The sequence below is a fragment of the Schistocerca gregaria genome, chromosome 2 (genome assembly GCF_023897955.1).
Source record: "Schistocerca gregaria isolate iqSchGreg1 chromosome 2, iqSchGreg1.2, whole genome shotgun sequence".
Classification (NCBI taxonomy): Eukaryota; Metazoa; Arthropoda; class Insecta; order Orthoptera; family Acrididae; genus Schistocerca; species Schistocerca gregaria.
The window spans coordinates 1002396224-1002416388 of NC_064921.1; the positions used below are offsets into that span (position 1 = coordinate 1002396224).

At 42.0% G+C, this 20165-nt stretch overlaps 1 protein-coding gene across 5 annotated transcripts in view; it reads right to left on the reverse strand.

Annotated features, from left to right (window-relative positions):
- LOC126335502 (protein ECT2) overlaps positions 1-20165 on the reverse strand; it is a 181896-nt gene that overhangs the window by 13695 nt on the left and 148036 nt on the right. For 2 of the 5 annotated variants that reach the window (XM_049998840.1, XM_049998843.1), the window contains 3 exons: positions 10124-10278; positions 9901-9986; positions 2206-2377 (listed from right to left, as the gene is read on the reverse strand). In XM_049998840.1, coding sequence (XP_049854797.1) covers positions 2206-2377; positions 9901-9986; positions 10124-10278 — 413 coding nt within the window. Of the gene's footprint in view, positions 1-2205; positions 2393-9900; positions 9987-10123; positions 10279-20165 lie in introns of all 5 variants that reach the window. The other 3 variants (XM_049998839.1, XM_049998842.1, XM_049998841.1) reach the window with 2 other exon arrangements.

Sequence of the window (20165 nt, forward strand, 5' to 3'; positions counted from 1 at the left end):
CCTTACTAATTATATCCAATCTCACAACTACTACTCCTTTGATTTCTAAAATTGCACAATGTAACCTACAGTAGGCAACTGTGTTTGAGGTTCTAAAAAATTTTGGGGCTTAGTATCTGATATCATCTAGTTGATACGCATAACAAAACTAAGAAACTGGGACACCACAGAAGTGCAAGCTACCAATTTGCTTGTTAATGTGCCATGAATACAAGAACACAAGTCATCTTTCTTCCACTTCCTGCACTTCCTTTTAGAAGATTAAACCTTTAAATATTTATGTACTAGCAGAAATATGCCTAAGACACAGAAATGAAATTTACTCATTCACATAACTGAATGCAAGTTTTTTATAAAACACGCTTTCTTTGAATAATGAAGACAAAAAGTGGCAATCTAAGAAATATTTACAGCAGTCTTCCATTTTTAGAATGGAACTACAATCTTCACTAATCAATTAAATTAATCATAAAATTATAAACATGAAAAGTACTGATTTTGTCTACAACAAAACTAAGACAACAGAAAATTCGCAGGCATAAGGCAAATAAGGCAGAGAAGAACATATGATCTCCATGGTTTCGTAATACTTGCCTTCTGTATCACTGTTATTTCACATGTGGTTAAGAATGCTATGCACTTAATTTGACAACACAGGACACAAGCAATTTATAAAACAGCAAATGTGTGTGTGAAGATCAGTGTAGGAGCAGAAAATGCTTGCAAAAATTACCTGGTAACAGAATTTTTAATAGTAAAAAAACTGCATTTTAGTCGAGGTAGCATTTTATTCATAATAGAGGAAAACACAGGAACTGTTTCCATGCTACTAACACCAGGAGTTTTACAAACAAAAAAGTAGTGGCCATGCTTTGGAACTATACAAACTAATCCACTACATATATTTGCAACTGCAGTTTACATCTACAAGCGCCATCCAAATTACCCAGAGAAGGGAGGAAGTTACGGTTACCAACAAAGGAAGAACTCATTCCTTTGAAGGTATCTTAAAATGTGCTACATGAATTTTTGAGTGAGGTAAATGAAAGCATTGCAAGGGAACAGATGTGTGTGGAGACCTTACTAAACAAACTACAATTTAGCAACAAGAAATTTTATTTAATGTCAATTATCACTGTTTTCATGATGTATGCCTCATGAAGAACTGGACCACTTGTGCGGAGGTACGCTAAGCTATATTCTTAACACTATTTGCAAACATTGTGATTGTAAATATACTGTTGAAGGATGAGAACACCCGGACCACCTACCTCTAGGAAAGCACGTATTATTTATACTTACATATTTTACAATCAATTTCTTATGCAATGGATACAGGCACAGATTTTCTTTCTTAAAGATCAGCTCAACCAACTTGTCATGCCCCAATACACACTCACATGAAAAGCTCAAACCAGAATCTTCCATATTTCCCTTCCAATGAATTGCTTTGATAAAACACACAGAATGGTTGGATATCATTTTGTGATAATTTCCTGTGTGAATACAGTACAAGGGAAAGTGGCAGAGGTAACCAGTTTCTGACTCGTGAAAGTTTTCTATTCGTGATGTTGACATCTGCCCTGAAAGATTTATAAAGTACAGTGTCCTACGTATAAAAAAGTTATCTGAAGGTTGTAACTTTCACAGTTCAACATTACTAGGCACATTCTGAATGTTGCAATGTCTAAGAAAGAAGACCGAACACTAGTGCTCTTCCAGGTTTCATGCAGTAGACCTAAATATGCCCCTTCTGTGAACATGTGCGAATACACCCATAACTAGCAAGACAATAAAATAATTTTGAAAACCTAAGTACTGGCTGGTTGCTCCAAACCCTTCTGCAGTAACATGTAATGACCCTTGAAGGTGCTTGTCATCAAAACACTATCAGTTTTGTAGCACTAAGAATTTCCATTTTTATTATACCTTTCATGTAACTGGAAAATGGTATAAAGACAATAACAACCTTCCACATTACTGTTTTATAACATAATTTTCTTTTAGAATATTATTAGAAAAATGTGATACAAAAGATTATGAAATGTACACTGAAATATAGCCAGGAGGTAACACCTTCACCAGCAGCCCCATTACATGACCTGCATGCTTCACAACTACAAAAAGCCAGTGACAGCAACAATAAAGTGATGATAGGAAAACAACGGACATGCACCAATCACAGCATACTAGCACTAAACTCACATTGAGATTATTACAGCTGGCAAGCCTCATCTGTGCAAGTTGAGATGCTGGTGTCAAGTTGGTTGTGCTGCCAAATGGACTCATCATGGTAGATACAGCCCGCTTCAGCTTGCTTGGCGTCTTGTTAAAGCTAAATGCCCTTCCCACCTTCATTCGTGTCCTTGATGCAAACCTGTCATACCAGGAACTTTACCAATAAAGCATGGTGTCAGTTGATCATATACTGTCAACTGCATGATTACATTTCTATTAAAGAGAAACACTTTTCTTAGAAGCAGAACTGAAGAAGATTCTAGGAAACTGACAAGACTACGTGAACAGAAGAAAACTCATTAATGTTTGTTACTAGAAGTCAGAATTAACTGTACATATAGTTACATGAGCTAAGAAAAACAAAATACTTGTTTTTATATACAATGATTAAATAGTTGCAATAGATTTTAAATAAAAGTTTTATTTTCAGAATACTATAGGCTGTATTTAATAATGGGATCAAGAAAATACTAGGACAGAATACATACAATGGCAGAAAATGTTATAAAATTGTAATACGAAAGAAGTATGAAAGATTTCACTATCTCATTTACTCTTATGCAGGTGTTCAAATCTCTAGCTAAATCATGTAATAACTTATTTTACAAGACTTCTAACGCAACAGGATTAGTAACCACATTTAATTAAGCAATAAACTGTTAAACTTCACAGTTAAATTGCCATGATTTGTGCTTAAATCTGTACACCTGATGTAACACTATACTAAGGAGCAGTGAAACTTGGGGCTGGGAAGGAATGCGAGTTCTCCTACCCTTTATCTTTCCTTTGTTTGTAAGTGCTAATGAAGCACAATCCGGCTCTGAGCCTTCATGTGCGACTACACATGCAATGTTGTTACACTGTCATTTCTGACACAGCTGCGGCGTAGGTAGCATCACAACTATCACATGGACACCAATCTTTTACAGACTATATGTGGCAACATTGAACTCCAATCATGCTACCACCACGCCAGTTTGTTGTTACTGATGCTGAATTCATGTGTTTGCTGTGTATGGGAGTGTTGTTCATTTCCATAGTGAACCTTAATTTTCATCCCATACTATTGTTACTCTTGTTTGCAAGCCACGGTGACTTGGCTACTAAGCACACAGAGCTGAGGAAGTCATATACAAAATGTAAGAATTGTTACAGGTTCAGAATTACTGATGTGCAAAATTTACTACATTACATGAAATTTCCAAGAAAATGATTTCCTAAAGAAACCAACCCATAACAATTTCATTGTGATCACTGTCATTGTTCCAAATAACTCTTCGGATCATTAGTTCTCGAATACCTTTGTTCTTCAGAACAGGACAAAACAGTAACTTCAAACAATGGAAAATCCAGTATGGAATAATGATGATACTATGAAAAGAACAGTAGTTACAATATAGTGGAGAGGATGAATCGCACATAGACCCAACAAAAAGATTGTCGGAAATTGAGCTTTCGGTCAATAAGACTTCATTGTAAACTGACAACATACACAACATACTTGTGCAAATGCAGCTCATGTGCATCTGACCACAGTCTCTGGCTGCTGAGGCCAGACTATGAGCAGCAGCTCATGATGGGAAAAGCAACCAGGTGATGGGGGTAAGGAGGAGGCTGGAGTAGGGAGAGTAGGGATACCAGGGTAGGTGTGGGTGATGGTGAAGTGCTGCCTGTGAGAGCACACAGGGACGAGAATGTAGGGCAGCTATGTGCAGTAGGGAGATTAGATGGACGGCAGGGGGTGTAGAGACAAAGGAGCGAAGTAAAAGGACTATGGGTGCATTAGTGGAATAGAGAGCTGTGTAGTGCTGGATTGGGAATAGGGAAGTGGCTAGATGGGTGAAGACAATGACTAATGAAGGTTCAGGCCAGGAGGGTTTCGGGAACATAGGATGTACTGTGGGGAGAGTGTCCACCAGTGGAATTCAGAAAAGCTGGTGTTGGTGGGAAGGATCCAGAAGGCAACTGAATTACATTCTCCACCAAGGTTTCAACTACAACTCGTTGCGCCCTGAAATGAGGAACATCCTACCCACAATCTTTCCACCCCTCCCACTGTGGTATTCCACCACTTGTCGAACCTACACAATATCCTTGTCCATCTCTACACAACCCCTGGTCTCAATCCCTTGCCTTAGGGCTCATATCCCTGTAATTGAACTAGATGCACAACCTGTCCCATACATCTTCCCACTAACACTTACCCCAGACTGGTCACAAGCATCACCCATCCCCTCAAAACAGGGCTACCTGTGAAACCCGTCATGTTATCTACACCATGTGATCAAGAGCACCTGGACACCTACTGAAAATGACTTACAAGCCCGTGGTGGCCTCCATCGGCAACGCTGCAATTCAATATGGTGTTGGCCCACACTTAGCCTTGACGATAGCTTCAATTCTCGCAAGCATATGTTCAATCAGGTGCTGTAAGGTATCTTGGGGAATGGCAGCCCATTCTTCGTAGAGTGCTGCACTGAGGAGAGGTACTGATGTCAGTCGGTGAGGCCTGGCACAAAATTGGCATCCCAAAACATGCCAAAGGTCTTCTGTAGGATTCGGGTAAGGATTCTGTGCATGCCAGTCCATTCAGGGATGTTACTGTCACATAACCACTCCACCACAGGTCATGCATTATGAACAGGTACTCAACCATGTTGAAAGATGCCATCACCATCCCTGAATTGCTCTTCAACAGTGGGAAGCAAGAAGGTGCTTAAAATATCAACGTAGGACTGTTTTGTGATAGTGCCATGCAAAACAACAAGGGGTGCCAGCTCCCTCCATGAAAAACACAACCACACCATAACACCACCGCCAGCTGCCAGTAGATGTTCACCAGGCATTCGCCATACCCACACCCTGCCATTGGATCACCACGTTGTGTACTGTGATCCGTCACTCCACACAGCATTTTTCCACTGTTCAATTGTCCAATGTTTACACTCCTTACAGCAAGTGAGGTGTCATTTGGCATTTACAGGTATGATTTGTAGCTTATGAGCATCTGCTCAACCATGAAATCCAAGTTTTCTCGCCTCCTGCCCAACTGTCATAGAACTTGCAGTGGATCCTGATGCAGTCTGGAATTCCTGTGTGATGGTCTTCAACTGTTGGCACTCTCTGTCATCAACAGATGAGGTTGGCCTGTACGCTTTTGTGCTCTACATGCCCCTTCATGTTTCCACTTCACTATCACATCGGAAACAGTGGACCTAGGAATGTTTAGGAACGTGGAAATATCACGTGCAGACATATGACAAAAAGTGAAACCCAATCACCTGACCACGTTCGAAGTCTGTGAGTTCTACAGAGTGCCCCATTCTGCTCTCACACAGGTGGCAGCACAAAGCACCTAATATGAAAAACGTTTGTTTTTGGGTGTGCCAGGATACTTTTGATCACATAATGCACAAGCTAAGCTGCAACCTCTATGTTGAATTCTATGTGGGCATGACAACCCTCCTCCCCACTGCCCTCCGTCTAACCTCCAGACTGCATCTAGCTGCCCTACACACGCTACAGTTTGTCCCTGTATGCTCGCACAAGCAGCACTTTACTATCCTCCACCCCTACCCTGCTAAACCCCTCCTCATCCTCACCACCTAGTTGCTTCTCCCATCATGCGCTGCTGCTGGCAGTAGTGAAGGCCTTGTTGGCCAAAAGCTTAGTTTCTGACAGTCTTTTTGTTGTGACTATCTGCTACTGAGCATCTCCACTATATGTTGAGTAGCAACTATCCTTTTCATAATATTGTCCTAACATTAACTTTCATTTTTCTAGTTCTCTTTCTTCCCCCAAATTTTTTGGTTACGGTAACTGTAGTTGTGTGTTGCCAATGTTATTTGTGGAGAGAATTAGTCCTTTATTTCCTACTTTGTAATGAATTTAAAACTAACAATCAGAGCTAATGAATACACAAATGTTCAGGTAATAAAATCTGAAATAGTTTTATAATTTAACAGACAAGCACTAGAAGTGTATTTTGGTATCATTTCGCTTTCAAACAAGTGCCTTGTAAAGCATTGTGCATACATGTGTTGGGAAGCATTTTTTAATGGCATTGTTTGCAGAGTTCTGCTCAATATTCAAGGGTCTCTGAGCCGAGTGTTTCAGATTTCTGATGACAGATGTATGCTGAGAATACAAGTGAGGGAACTGTGAAGAAAAAGGTGGAGGGTGTGTCTTGTCTTCTTGCCCCTCTACCTGGCAGTTTCAGCGTTCCGTAGTATAATCTTACATACCACATTTCATGAACATGCACACATGCACAGCAAGAATACCAAGGATATTTTGTTCACAGCAGTTCCAGAGAATGAACACCTGTTGCACATGTCTGTCTACCAGGAGATATTTGGTTAAAGTAGCATGAAGGTGGCTTTGAAAGCTGCATAGATGCACCAAGAGTGGGAAAATTAATTTTGAATGGGTTCAATAAATGTATTAGTACAGCATAACGTTTTAGCACTCTTTATATAAGCTGAGGGGAGAATGGACTGTCTCTAAATATTTCACTTTCTTAACAATTAATATTAAAGGTTGTAAGTTGTTAAAAGCATTGAACACTACAAGGACATAATGATGTATAATAAATTTGCCTTTGTTATGTAGTTTTGTCTTTTCAGTCAACAAAGTTATCAGTTGTTAACATCCTATCACCTTCCTCTTATTAATTCAAACCTATCATGGGAAAACATTAGAATTTGATGATAAAAGATGAGTTTTGCTTTTTGAGCAGCAAAATAAATGTTGTTGATAGGAGTAGGAAGGATATAAAAACACACTGGCAATAGCAAGAAAAATATTTCTGAGAAAGTAATTTGTTAACACTGAACATAAATTCAATTGGTAGGAATCCTTTTCTGAAAGTAATGTCTGGAATATGGCCTTGTATGGTAGGGGAATTTGGACAATGGTCAGTATACACAAGAACAGAATAGAAGCGTGTTTTGGGGAACCACTGAAGAATGCTGCAGACTAGATGGACACATTGGACAATTAATGAAAGGTACTGAATCAAATTGGGGACAAATAAAGGTTATGTTGATATGACATCCTGAGGCACCAAGGAGTAGTTAAACGGGAGGTGGAAGGTTCAAGTGGCTGTAAGGCTTCAGTAGTTACGCAGAGACACAGTTGTGCAGAACTGAGAGCTGCATGAAGATTGTCTTTGGATGGAAGTCTTCAATAACAACACTGTTTATTAGGTTCAAGAAACACTATCTCTCAAATTAAATGAAATCAAAGATGTTGAAAATTAAAAACCATTTGCTCATGTTCTTTATCCACAAATACTCTGCAACAATTTTGTTCTGGTGAACATTTGTGCATACAAAATTGTAAATCTAGACACTAAGCAAGTAATAAATATAAAACATAATTATCTAAAATAATGTTTGTGCATTTAGTGAAACTTTACTACAGAAGTAAAAGCTTATTTTATACACAGAAATTCTCTGCCAGTATTGTAGAGGTTTAGCAAATATGCATAAGCAAACCAGGGAAATACTGGCTCAGTGCTCAGTGCCTATATACTTAAGTTAGCTCTGTACCAGTCAATGATGAACAGTTTTTTAATTGGCACCCAGTTTTCAATTGAGACAGGTCAGTGTTTACAAACCATAGTTCCCATCTCATTCATAAAATACAATTTCATAATGACATACTTCCCAATATTTCAGAACATATGAACTATATTTTGCATGAAACATCAAGTAAACCCCCGTCTTCATAGCCAAGATTGCTAAGAAATGCTACAGAAATGACATACTGCCAGATCAAGTCATGGTGGTGGAAATTTTTTTCAGCATCAGGAAACAGAAATATGAGTTTGCATAAAGCTTCTGACCACAAAACTTAATGTCAATGTCCTGAATTGACTTCCAAACCTCGCAACAATATCTAATGTCGTAAAAACGTGTTATGTTGTTGATTGTCATCTATCCACTGTGGTGAGGGTATTTGGGTCATCAGCCTCTTTGGTGTTGCCTGAGTGGAGTACTTTTCCATCATCACCACCACCACCACCACCACCACCACCACCAACAACAACACTACTCCTATCGAACTCCACAAGTATTAATCAATATTTTGAAGATCCAGTCTCCTCTGACACCAGATTGGGGGGAGGAGAGTTAGAGGAGGCTCTTACAACTAAACCTCTTTCTAGCTGACCGTTAGTCAGTATGAAGCGGACATACTTCTCATCGTGGTTTACTTATTTACAAGTTTCCAAATGTCCATTCACATTTTTAATTAATGATGAAGTTACTGAAATTCTGCGTAATTATGCTTGTGCCTGAAACTACTTTTTTCTTGGGTGATGAAGGTTCATTTCTAATGAATTACACAAATAGCCAAAAGTACATCCTCAAATTTTATTTTAACAATCTGTCACATCAATATGTATCTTATTTCATGATGTGACATCGTTGAACGCTAAGTACGGATGTGAAATGCATTTTATCACATACTGTTCAATAACCAGAAAGGGACACAACGTGTGTATCAGCATTTCTTTCACGATGCATTGTCGAGAGGCATTAATAACTGACACACAGAAAGAGGAAAGGCCTAATTTATTTTATCATAATGACAAAGAATGAAGGTGAGAGGGATAGCTGTTCTTAACTGACATGATTAATTGTAACTGTATGACATGAAGACTGCAATTAATAAAAACTAGTTCTCAGTCAGATATTTACTTCACAGGACGTACACGTAATAGTTATCCTATTAAATTCTGCTCCAGTTTCACCTGTAATTTATCCATAAACACTCATTTGTGTTCGTTTCCTTGGTTTGAGTCCCAGTCCACCAAGAGTATTACCTTGCCTGGGAAGTCCATAAAACATATAATAAGACTTGATGAAGCTGTAACTATATCTGACTGTCCTGTTGGCCTTAGGGTCATTTGAGACAGAGCACAAGATCTTGGGCTCAGATTGGGGAAGAAAATCAGGATGTTCTTTCCTAGAGAATCAACCTAATGTGAATTCAAAGTATTAACTGATGTGTCACTTAACTTTGTTGACGTACATGAAACAGAAGACCTAATTTAGAGGTTATAGTAAAGACAATAACTATTCACAGCAGAAAAATTTTTCCAAAATCTGTAGCTCTTAATAAAGTTTAATATCATATGAGATTAAGCAGAGTACTCTATCAAAACAAGCTAGCTTTCACAATCCATTATATTTAAACTTCCACCATAAATTACACTAATTCTGTGAATAAAAAGTGGAATAACAAACCACTCAACACTACAAAACAAAAATTCTACGATAACGTAGACTTTTTATACATGCTGTAGCTTTTTAAATAGTATTCTGACGGATCTTCCTACATAATTTCATTCTTACAGATACGCAACCAATGGGTCAGTGATCTGTAATCATTACTAGAATTGATGTGTTAGCTATCCCACATTGTTTTCCTATTTCACTGGACCCAGATGTGTATTCTTATTCCCATTAATGGTAGCTACAGGTTGTTAGTTTATCTTTAATAAGAATTTCTGAAAAGAACTTGGATGAACAGCTCATTGAGGGTGTCACGTCACAGAACTTACAATTCGGTCTTCACAGAATTGTACTTTAAGACAACATTATGTTAACTATGACCTAATATGTACACACATTACTCAACGTCAATTATGCTTACTTGAAGGCCTTGCTGAGAGTGCCAAGTGCAACATCACTTGTATCTATGTCCAGCTGATGAGAGTCCAATGACATCAAGAAATTTTCCTGGAAAAGGTAATAATTTGAATGTAACATTTTATGAAATAGTCTAACAAGCCATGTGTTTTCTAAGCTATGGCATAGATGTATAGCAACTGCATGTTCAAGTGGATACCAAACAAGTGGCATTTGCCAGTACTTACAGCATCAGTTTTACACACTGTATTAGCCATTTGTCGACAAAGAGTACGTAGGAAGCCCAGCTTCTCCGTTTCTTCGTCAGCAATAGTGAATGAGTATAACTTGTCCTTTAACTCCTGATTACTACGACACATCAATGCAAACACATTGTGGCATTCTGGTAAGAAGGAAAAAGTAGAGTTGAAGCTGCTATACAGACACATACAACTTTACAATTACATGTATGTATACAATTTACTAACAACAAATTTTCAATATTACATCTATCTATGCCAGTCTATGATTGAGGAGAAAATTTATACAGTTCATCTATGACATAAATAATATAATTGTGAAACCTCCTAGCAGATTAAAACTACATGCCAGACCGAGGCTAACTCAAAACCTTTGCCTTTCTTGGCCAAGTGCACATAAGAGAACTTCTGTGAAGTCTGGAAGCTACTGGTGGAAGTAAAGCTTTGAGGATGGACTGCAAGTCATGCTTGGGTATCTCAGTTGGTAAGGCACTTGCCCACATAAAGTGAAGGTTCCGATTTGGAGTATTGGTCGGGCACACATCAGTGCACGCACTGTTGCAGAGTGAAAATTTCATTCTGGAATACAGTAGTGCTTTATAAAGTAAAACAAGCATAGCAGGAATTTATTAAGAGCTATATGATGAGTAAATATTACCTGAACTATTATAATAATTGACCAACTAAAATGGTGTAGTTAATAATGTGTACGAGCCTCCCCAGGGGACACCACCTTGACAAAGCACTGTCTGTGCAGGTGGAGAGGCCTCTGTATCTGCGGGAAGCTGAGGACTATGCCGAAGGTAGAGGACCTACTGCCAGAAAGGCCTCAGCCAATGGATCAAGCTAAGAGTGTCCCACAACGTTCCATCTTCCCTATCCACTCCTAGTCCTACCCTATTCCCTGACCCGCGTGATGCAATCCGTGCTGAGGGGTACGGGGAACATAGCAAGATGTGTTGCAAACGGAGCTTTAGGGATACCGGGCGACCTCACTGAGTAATTAGCCTTACACCGCGCACGGTATTTGTGGTGTGGACCTTCTAGATCCCCAAATCTCATGTGACCAATATGGACATGATTATATAAAATAAAGAAAAACAAACTACGGGACAAACTGAAACCTAGATACCCAAACATTGGGGACAGAACTGATGGAAGGCATTCCCACAAGTGAACCAGGGTCTAGACCTGAGCCAGAAGTGGGAACTGTAACTGAGAAGATAGACCAGATTAAGATCAAAGGCTTGTCTGGGGCCCAAAGGGGGAAGCTACCCAGAGAACAGAGGAAAAAGGAAGGGAAAGAATGGCTTCCTAAAGACAAGTGGAGGGAATTAAAGGGATTAAAACCTAAGACCCCCAGGAAGAAACTGTCTCAAGTTGAAGGGGACACACAGACACCCCCCACCCCCCGCCAATGTCTAAGACACGTAATAAGCAGATAAGGGAGGAATTAAAGACTCCCTCCTCCCTAGATAAGCAAGTCCAGAAAAAACTGAGGCAAGAAATAGGGAAACAGACCTATAGTACTGCAGTCTCGGTTTTTAGGATGGCAGTTATCCACGAAGGTTATCCACTCGTAGCCATCACCTTACAGGAGGAGGAACTGGTACAGATGGCCCTCTTTCAAAAGATTGGGGGAGGGGGGGTCTATCTACATTGTGGTGCACTCATTTTTGTCTGTGAGGGAGTGCACACGGTAGAATGGTTCAAGGACAAGGTGCCCATGATATCCCCATGGGAAGATGCGAAGCTGCTGGTCAAGACAGCAGCAGAGCTTCTTAAGACCGCAAAGATATCATTATGGGCACCTAAGATCCTTAACGAAGTCCCTCCCAAGACTCTTCGGGAAAATGGGGACCCAGAACCCAAAAGTCTCGACAGAAGACTGGAAAGTGATTAACCAGAAAGTTGCTTCGGAAGGACGAACCCTGGTGGAGGAGGTCATTGAGAAGTCCCTGAAGGCGATGCGGGAGCAGGACCTGACCTGAAACTGTTTTTAGGATTCTCGCAGGTCACCGTCAAAGTTCTCAAAGACCTCAAAAGATGGCAGCAAGATGGAGCCTGGAGGTGCTGCAGATTAATCTGCAGCACAGTAAAGGGGCCTCTGCTGCCCTGAGCCGCTGCCTGGGAAGACAGAAAGTGGACATGGCCCTGATACAAGAACCCTATTTATACCTCCCTCGGAGGTGAGGAGACTGGTAGAGACTTGCCATCGGCAAGGTGATCAACTCCTGGTGGGATGCGACACCAATGCCCACAACCTAGTGTGGGGCAGCAAGGATACCAACAGCAGAGGTGAGTACCTTCTTGAATTTCTTTTAGCTAACAACTTAGAGGTCCTGAATAGGGCAATGAACCTACATTCAGGAATAGCAGAAGGGAAGAAGTAATTGACATAACCTTCGGTTCCATGATGGGTGGGTAACTATGTCAAACAATGGCATATGGTGTTGGAGCCATCCTCATCAGACCACATGAACATCAAATTCCAGGTTGAAATGGGAATCAGACCGACCATGACATATAGGAATACCAGGAAAACAGACTGAGAGACATATAGGAGGGACCTTGACTTAGGCTTATCGGAAATTAAAACCTCGATAAGGAATCCAGTAGAATTTGAAGTAGTAGCAGAGGCTGTCACCTCTGTCATAGTGACCTCATATCAGAACAGCAGCACAATCACTAGGAAGTGCACAAATAGGAGTATTCCTTGGTGGAATAACAAACTGGAAATGCAAAGAAAACAGGTATGGAGACTGTTTAATAGTGCAGGACGTAAAGGACAATGGGCTAAATATCGTCAATTACAATCTCGCAATCAGACAAGCAAAGGAGCCATCCTGGAAGGCATTCTGTTAGGAAATGGAGGGCACGGCAGCACAGGCCACACTTCACAAGATTCTCACTAGAGTACCAACCAATCCAGGAGGTACATTGTGGAAGGAGGATGTGGAATATATAAAGACAGCACATGAGACACTGGAATTGCTCCTCAAAACTCAATTTCCTCAATATGCTCTGCTGGACAACACAGACCACTATGTGACCCCAGAGAGAGAACAGTTCTCAGGCACTCAAAAAGAGGACTGGGAATCAGCCAAGGAGTGTGTGAACTTCAACAAAATCCAGTGGGCGGTGGGAACATTCCAACCATTCAACTCACCTGGCCAAGATGGAATTTTTCCAGTTCTCCTGCAACAAGCAGTCTGAAAGCTCGTAGGAGTCCTATGCAGGCTATTCAGGGTTAGCCTAGCAGTAGGAATCATTTCCAATGCTTGGAGGGCAGTGAAAGTTGTCTTCATTCCAAAGCCAGGGAGAATTAATCAATCATACCAAGGCTAAGGATATGAGACCAATCAGTCTGTCCTCCCGCATTCTCAAAACATTGGAAAAACTAGTAGATCATGTGAGACAGCTCTCCACCAACTCATTGGGAAGGTGGAAAAAGCACTTCACTTCCAAGAAATAGCCCTCTGCATCTTCCTGGATATCAAGGGGGCCTTCTGTAACATGACCTTTGATTCCATGGTAAGGGCAGCAGAGGTGCATGACCTGGGGAGCACTATATGTAGGTGGACTAGGGCCATACTTTATGGAAGGAAGGTAGAGGCTACCATGATGAATGAAAAGATGGTAGTTAAGACCACTAGAGGCTGCCCACAAGTAGTAGTTTTGTCTCCTCTATTGTGGAACCTAGTGGTGAACAAACTCATTGAGGAACTAAGTTCTACACAATGCTTCTGCCAAGGATATGCAGATGACCTTGTTATCCCTGGCGCCGTTGGATAAACAGCTGCCAGCAGAAAGTCCTATACTCCTAGCTCACTCATTTATTACATAATTTAATTCTTAATTTCTTTGTGTGTTTTGGTACTTGCATTGTTTAATTAATAAATTTCAGGCGTATTATAGTATTTGAGAGTTGTAGCATCACGTTTTAGTGCCTGAATAGTGTAAAATCGCGTAGTCTCCTCCTGCCGCCAAGCAGTGTGTCAGCAGTGCGCAGGTAGCAGCATTACTGCAATTACTAGGCAATCTTGTATTTTAATAACTGTTTAAATTTTGTCTCGATTTGTTTGTGCTCTCTGTAGATTAATTCAGACATTCTTTGCACAACAGTTTTTAGCACAGATAGGGACTGCAACTGCTGTGTTCGGATGCAGGCTGAGTTGGCATCCCTTCGCTCCCAGCTTCAGGCAGTGTTGGCTTCGGTCACACAGCTTGAGACTGTTGCCAATGGGCATCACTGTGGGGGTCCGGATGGGGGTTTGTTGGGGACGGCCAGCTCGTCCCACGCATCCCCCGATCAGACTACGGTTGTGGCTGCCCGGGATACTGCCCACATTGAAAATGATCCCTCACCTGTGGTAGAGTGGGAGGTCGTCTCAAGGTGTGGCAGGGGGCGAAAGACATTCTGGAGGGGTGAACGGAAGGCGTCTCCAATTTGTCTGACGAACCAGTTTCAGGCTCTGTCTCCAGCTGATACTGATCTTCGGCCAGAGATGGCTGCTTGTCCTGTTCCAGAGGTTGCCCCTTAGTCTGCAAGATCCAGGCAGTCGCAGAGGGTGGGCTTACTGGTAGTTGGGAGCTCCAATGTCGGGTGTGTAATGGGGCCCCTTAGGAATATGGCAGCAAGAGAGGGGAAGAAAACCAATGTGCACTCTGTGTGCATACCGGGGAGAGTCATTCCAGATGTGGAAAGGGTCCTTCCGGATGCCATGAAGGGTACAGGGTGCACCCATCTACAGGTGGTCGCTCATGTCGGCACCAATGATGTGTGTCGCTATGGATCGGAGGAAATCCTCTCTGGCTGCCAGCGTCTATCTGATTTGGTAAAGACTGCCAGTCTCGCTAGCGGGATGAAGGCAGAGCTCACCATCTGGAGCATCGTCAACAGGACTGACTGCATACCTTTGGTACAGAGCCGAGTGGAGGGTCCGAATAGGAGGCTGAGATGGTTCTGCGACCATGTGGGCTGCAGATTCCTCGACTTGCGCCATAGGGTGGTGGGGTTTCAGGTTCCGCTGGATAGGTCAAGAGTCCACTACACGCAGCAAGCGGCTACACGGGGAGCAGGGGTTGTGTGGCGTGGAATGGGCAGTTTTTTTTAGGTTAGATGGCCTCTGGAAAGTACAGAAAGGGCAACAGCCTCAAAGGGTGCACGGCAAAGTCAGGACATGCGGGGACCAATCAGCAATCGGTATTGTAATTGTAAACTGTCGAAGCTGTGTTGGTAAAGTACTGGAACTTCAAGCGCTGATAGAAAGTACCAAAGCTGAAATCGTTATAGGTACAGAAAGCTGGCTGAAGCCAGAGATAAAGTCAGCAGAGATTTTTACAAAGGCACAGACTGTGTTTAGAAAGGACAGACTGTATGCAACCGGTGGTGGCATGTTTGTTGCTGTTAGTAGTAGTTTATCCTGTAGTGAAGTAGAAGTGGATAGTTCCTGTGAAATATTATGGGTGGAGGTCACACTCAACAACCAAGCTAGGTTAATAATTGGCTCCTTTTACCGACCTCCCGACTCAGCAGCATTAGTGGCAGAACAACTGAGAGAAAATTTGGAATACATTTCACATCAATTTTCTCTGCATATTATGGTCTTAGGTGGAGATTTCAATTTACCAGATATAGACTGGGACACTCAGATGTTTAGGACGGATGGTAGGGACATAGCATCGAGTGACAATATACTGGGTGCACTATCCGAAAATTACCTCGAGCAATTAAACAGAGAACCGACTCGTGCAGATAACATCTTGGACCTACTGATAACAAACAGATCCGAACTTGTCGACTCTGTAAGTGCAGAACAGGGAATCAGTGACCATAAGGCCGTTGCAGCATCCCTGAATATGGAAGTTAATAGGAATATAAAAAAGGGAGGAAGGTTTACCTGTTAAGCAAGAGTAATAGAAGGCAGATTTCAGACTACCTAACAGATCAAAACGAAAATTTCTGTTCCGACACTGACAATGTTGAGCGTTTATGGAAAAAATTTAAGGCAATTGTAAAATGCATTTTAGACAGGTACGTGCCGAGTAAAACTGTGAGGGATGGGGAAAACCCACCGTGGTATAACAACAAAGTTAGGAAACTACTGCGAAAGCAAAGAGAGCTTCACTCCAAGTTTAAATGCAGCCAAAACCTCTCAGACAAACAGAAGCTAAACGATGTCAAAGTTAGCGTAAGGAGGGCTATGCGTGAATTCGAAAGTAAAATTCTATCTACCGACTTGACAGAAAATCCCAGGAAGTTCAGGTCTTACGTTAAATCAGTATATGGCTCGAAACAGCATATCCAGACACTCCGAGATGATGATGGCATTGAAACAGAGGATGACACACGTAAAGCTGAAATACTAAACGCCTTTTTCCAAAGCTGTTTCACAGAGGAAGACCGCACTGCACTTCCTTCTCTAAATCCTCGCACAAACGAAAAAAATGACTGACATCGAAATAAGTGTCCAAGGAATAGAAAAGCAACTGGAATCATTCAACAGAGGAAAGTCCACTGGACCTGACGGGATACCAATTCAATTCTACACGAGTATGCGAAAGAACTTGCTCCCCTTCTAACAGCTGTGTACCGCAAGTCTAGAGGAACGGAAGGTTCCAAATGATTGGAAAAGAGCACAGATAGTCCCAGTCTTCAAAGAAGGGTCATCGAGCAGATGCACAAAACTATAGACCTATATCTCTGACATCGATCTGTTGTAGAATTTTAGAACATGTTTTTTGCTTGAGTATCATGTCGTATTAGGAAACCCAGGATCTACTCTGTAGGAATCAACATGGATTCCGGAAACAGCGATCGTGTGAGACACAACTCGCTTTATTTGTTCATGAGACCCAGAAAATATTAGATACTGGCTCCCAGGTAGATGCTAATTTGCTTGACTTCCGGAAGGCATTCGATACAGTCCCGCACTGTCGCCTGATAAAGTAAGAGCCTACGGAATATCAGACCAGCTGTTTGGCTGGATTGAAGAGTTTTTAGCAAACAGAACACAGCATGTTGTTATCAATGGAGAGATGTCTACAGACATTAAAGTAACCTCTGGCGTGCCACAGGGGAGTGTTATGGGACTATTGCTTTTCACAATATATATAAATGACCTAGTAGATAGTGTCTGAAGTTCCATGCCACTTTTCGTGGATGATGCTGTAGTGTACAGAGAAGTTGCAGCATTAGAAAATTGTAGCGAAATGCAGGAAGATCTGCAGCGGATAGGCACTTGGTGCAGGGAGTGGCAACTGACCCTTAACATAGATAAATGTAATGTATTGCGAATACATAGAAAGAAGGATCCTTTATTGTATGATTATATGATAGCGGAAGAAACACTGGTAGCAGTTACTTCTGTAAAATATCTGGGAGTATGCGTGCGGAACGATTTGAAGTGGAATGATCATATGTTGGTAAGGCAGGTAGCAGGTTGAGATTCATCGGGAGAGTCCTTAGAAAATGTAGTCCATCAACAAAGGAGGTGCTGTACAAAATACTCGTTCGAGCTATTGATCATCAGTGTGGGATCCGTACCACATCGGGTTGACGGAGGAGATATCGAAGATCCAAAGAAGAGCGGCGCGTTTCGTCACAGGGTTATTTGGTAACCGTGATAGCGTTACAGAGATGTTTAACAAACTCAAGTGGCAGACTCTGCAAAAGAGGCGCTCTGCATCGCGGTGTAACTTGCTCGCCAGGTTCTATCTAATATATTGCTTCCCCCTACTTATACCTCCAGAGGAGATCACGAATGTAAAATTAGAGATTCGAGCGCTCACCGAGGCTTTCAGACAGTCGTTCTCCCCGCGAACCATACGCAACTGGAACAGAAAAGGGAGGTAACGACAGTGGCACGTTAAGTGCCCTCCGCCACACCGTTGGGTGGCTTGCGGAGTATAAATGTAGATAGTAATACTTGGCAAATTCACTGACACAGTCAGGAATATGGCACAAGGAGGATTCGACATTGTGCAAAAATGGTGCATTAAACAGGATCTGAGAGTTAATCCTAAGAAGACTGCTGTGGTGTCATTTACGAAGAGACATATTCAACACACAAGTTGGAATCTAAAGCTCTTCGATGAAACTCTACCTGTGAAGGGTTTAGTGAAATATCTAGGGGTAACCTTGGATGAGAAGCTAACTTGGACCCTCATATTAAGAGCATCTGCTCCAAGGCAAAAAATACTCTGGTGAGTACTAGGCGGCTTGTGGCAAAAACTGGGGCCTAAGCCCCAGGCGTATGCAATGGATATACACCACAGTGCCGGTGGTTAGACCTAGGATTTCCTGCGGGTCCGTAGTGTGGTGGAAGAAGGTGGAACAGTGGGTTGCTGCTAAAGAGCTTGCTAAGGTGCAGAGATTAGCCGTAACGGGCGGATTTAGCAGCACACCAACTGCTGGAATGGAAGCCATGCTGGACATGCCTCCAACTTTGGGTAAAGATTGAGGCAGCAGCTGGGGCACACAGACTTAAAATTGGGAAAAACTGTGTCTCATTCGGATATCCAGAATCACGCACTAACATAGTGAGTGAGGGAAATATAGCAATGGCTGGGGAAATGCCTGCCAACTAGACAGTAACTCTCAACTGCTTCGACAAGCCGTACAACATAATAATTGGAAGTAGGGAGCAGTGGGAAAAAATAGTTCGACACTGTACGGGTACATCGTTTGTTTCACCAATGGGTTGAAAACAGACAAAGGTGTTGGGGCAGGGGTGTATGGGTTCAGCCAAGACTAGAGAGCATCAACTCTCTAGGAAAACTGGCATCTGTATTCCAAGTGGAAATTACTGCCGTCAGGGCATGTGTGGAGGAGAATATGCGTAGGTGCTACAATGACCACAGCATCTACATCTATTCAGACAGCCCTGAAATCATTGGCAGCTCCTGCAACAAGATCTAAGATTGTTGCAGATTGCCTCAGGGCTCTGGTGGAGCTAGGGGGGAAGCAATAGGGTAAACCTAGTGTGGGTCCCTGGCTACTCAGGGATCTGTGGCAATGAACAAGCAGACAGATTGGCTAGGATGGGCAACAACTCCATTTATTGGACCGGAACCTGTCCTGACCATCCACAAGGATATGATCAAATTAGAACTGCGCAACTGGCTTAGGTAACAGCATGTAGGATATTGGACAAAGGTCCCTAAACAAAAAAACATGGTAAGGTAATAATGCCCAAGCATGGGAATTTCAAAAAAACACCTACACACAATGGGTATACCGAAAGAGAATCCTAAATGTAGGATGTGTGATGAGGGTGAAGAAACTGCATCACATCTTTCAACGCATGGCATTGCAGAATAAAAGATGCAGAATCTTCGGGTCAACTAGACCTGAAGAAATTGTGTCTAACAAAAACTGGTAGAGGGACTCCTTGCTTTATTTAAGGGCACTGGTTGGCTTTACTAGATATATAGGGAGCAATACCACACAAAAAACTTATTTTGGTGTGGGCAGTGGCGGGTCAGACCTAAGCTGTTTTAGCTTCCCTGTTAAAATCAATCAATCAAGGCGTATGAGGAATAAGGTAGCATGTTTGGCGTCTTAAAGATGATGGGAGAGGTAGTGTTCAACAGTGGCAAGACCGTGAGCAAGAGGGATCTTTGTATATAGGGAGGTGGTGACAACACAGTTGAGTAGGGATTCAGGAGGTCAAGTGGTGGGAGAGAGGCTGTGAGGGAAGTGGTTGGTTTCTTTATCACAGGAGGCTAGATTTCGAGAAATTGGTTTGGTCAGTGAGGGCCGAAATTCTTTCAATGTGGGGACAATAACCAGCTACAATTATAAGTGTCCTAGACTTATGTGTTATTGGATTTTGGGGAGCAAGTAGATGGTAGTTGTGTTGAGTGCCACAGGTATGAGGAGGGAAATGGATTCTGGGGAGAGGTTCTGGGAGGGCCTAAGGCTCTAAGTAGGTATTGGAGGTAATGTTGGACTTCTGGAATGGGAGCACTCTGGCAGAGTTTATAGGTGAAGAAGTCAGACAACTGGTAGAGGCCATCTGCCAGC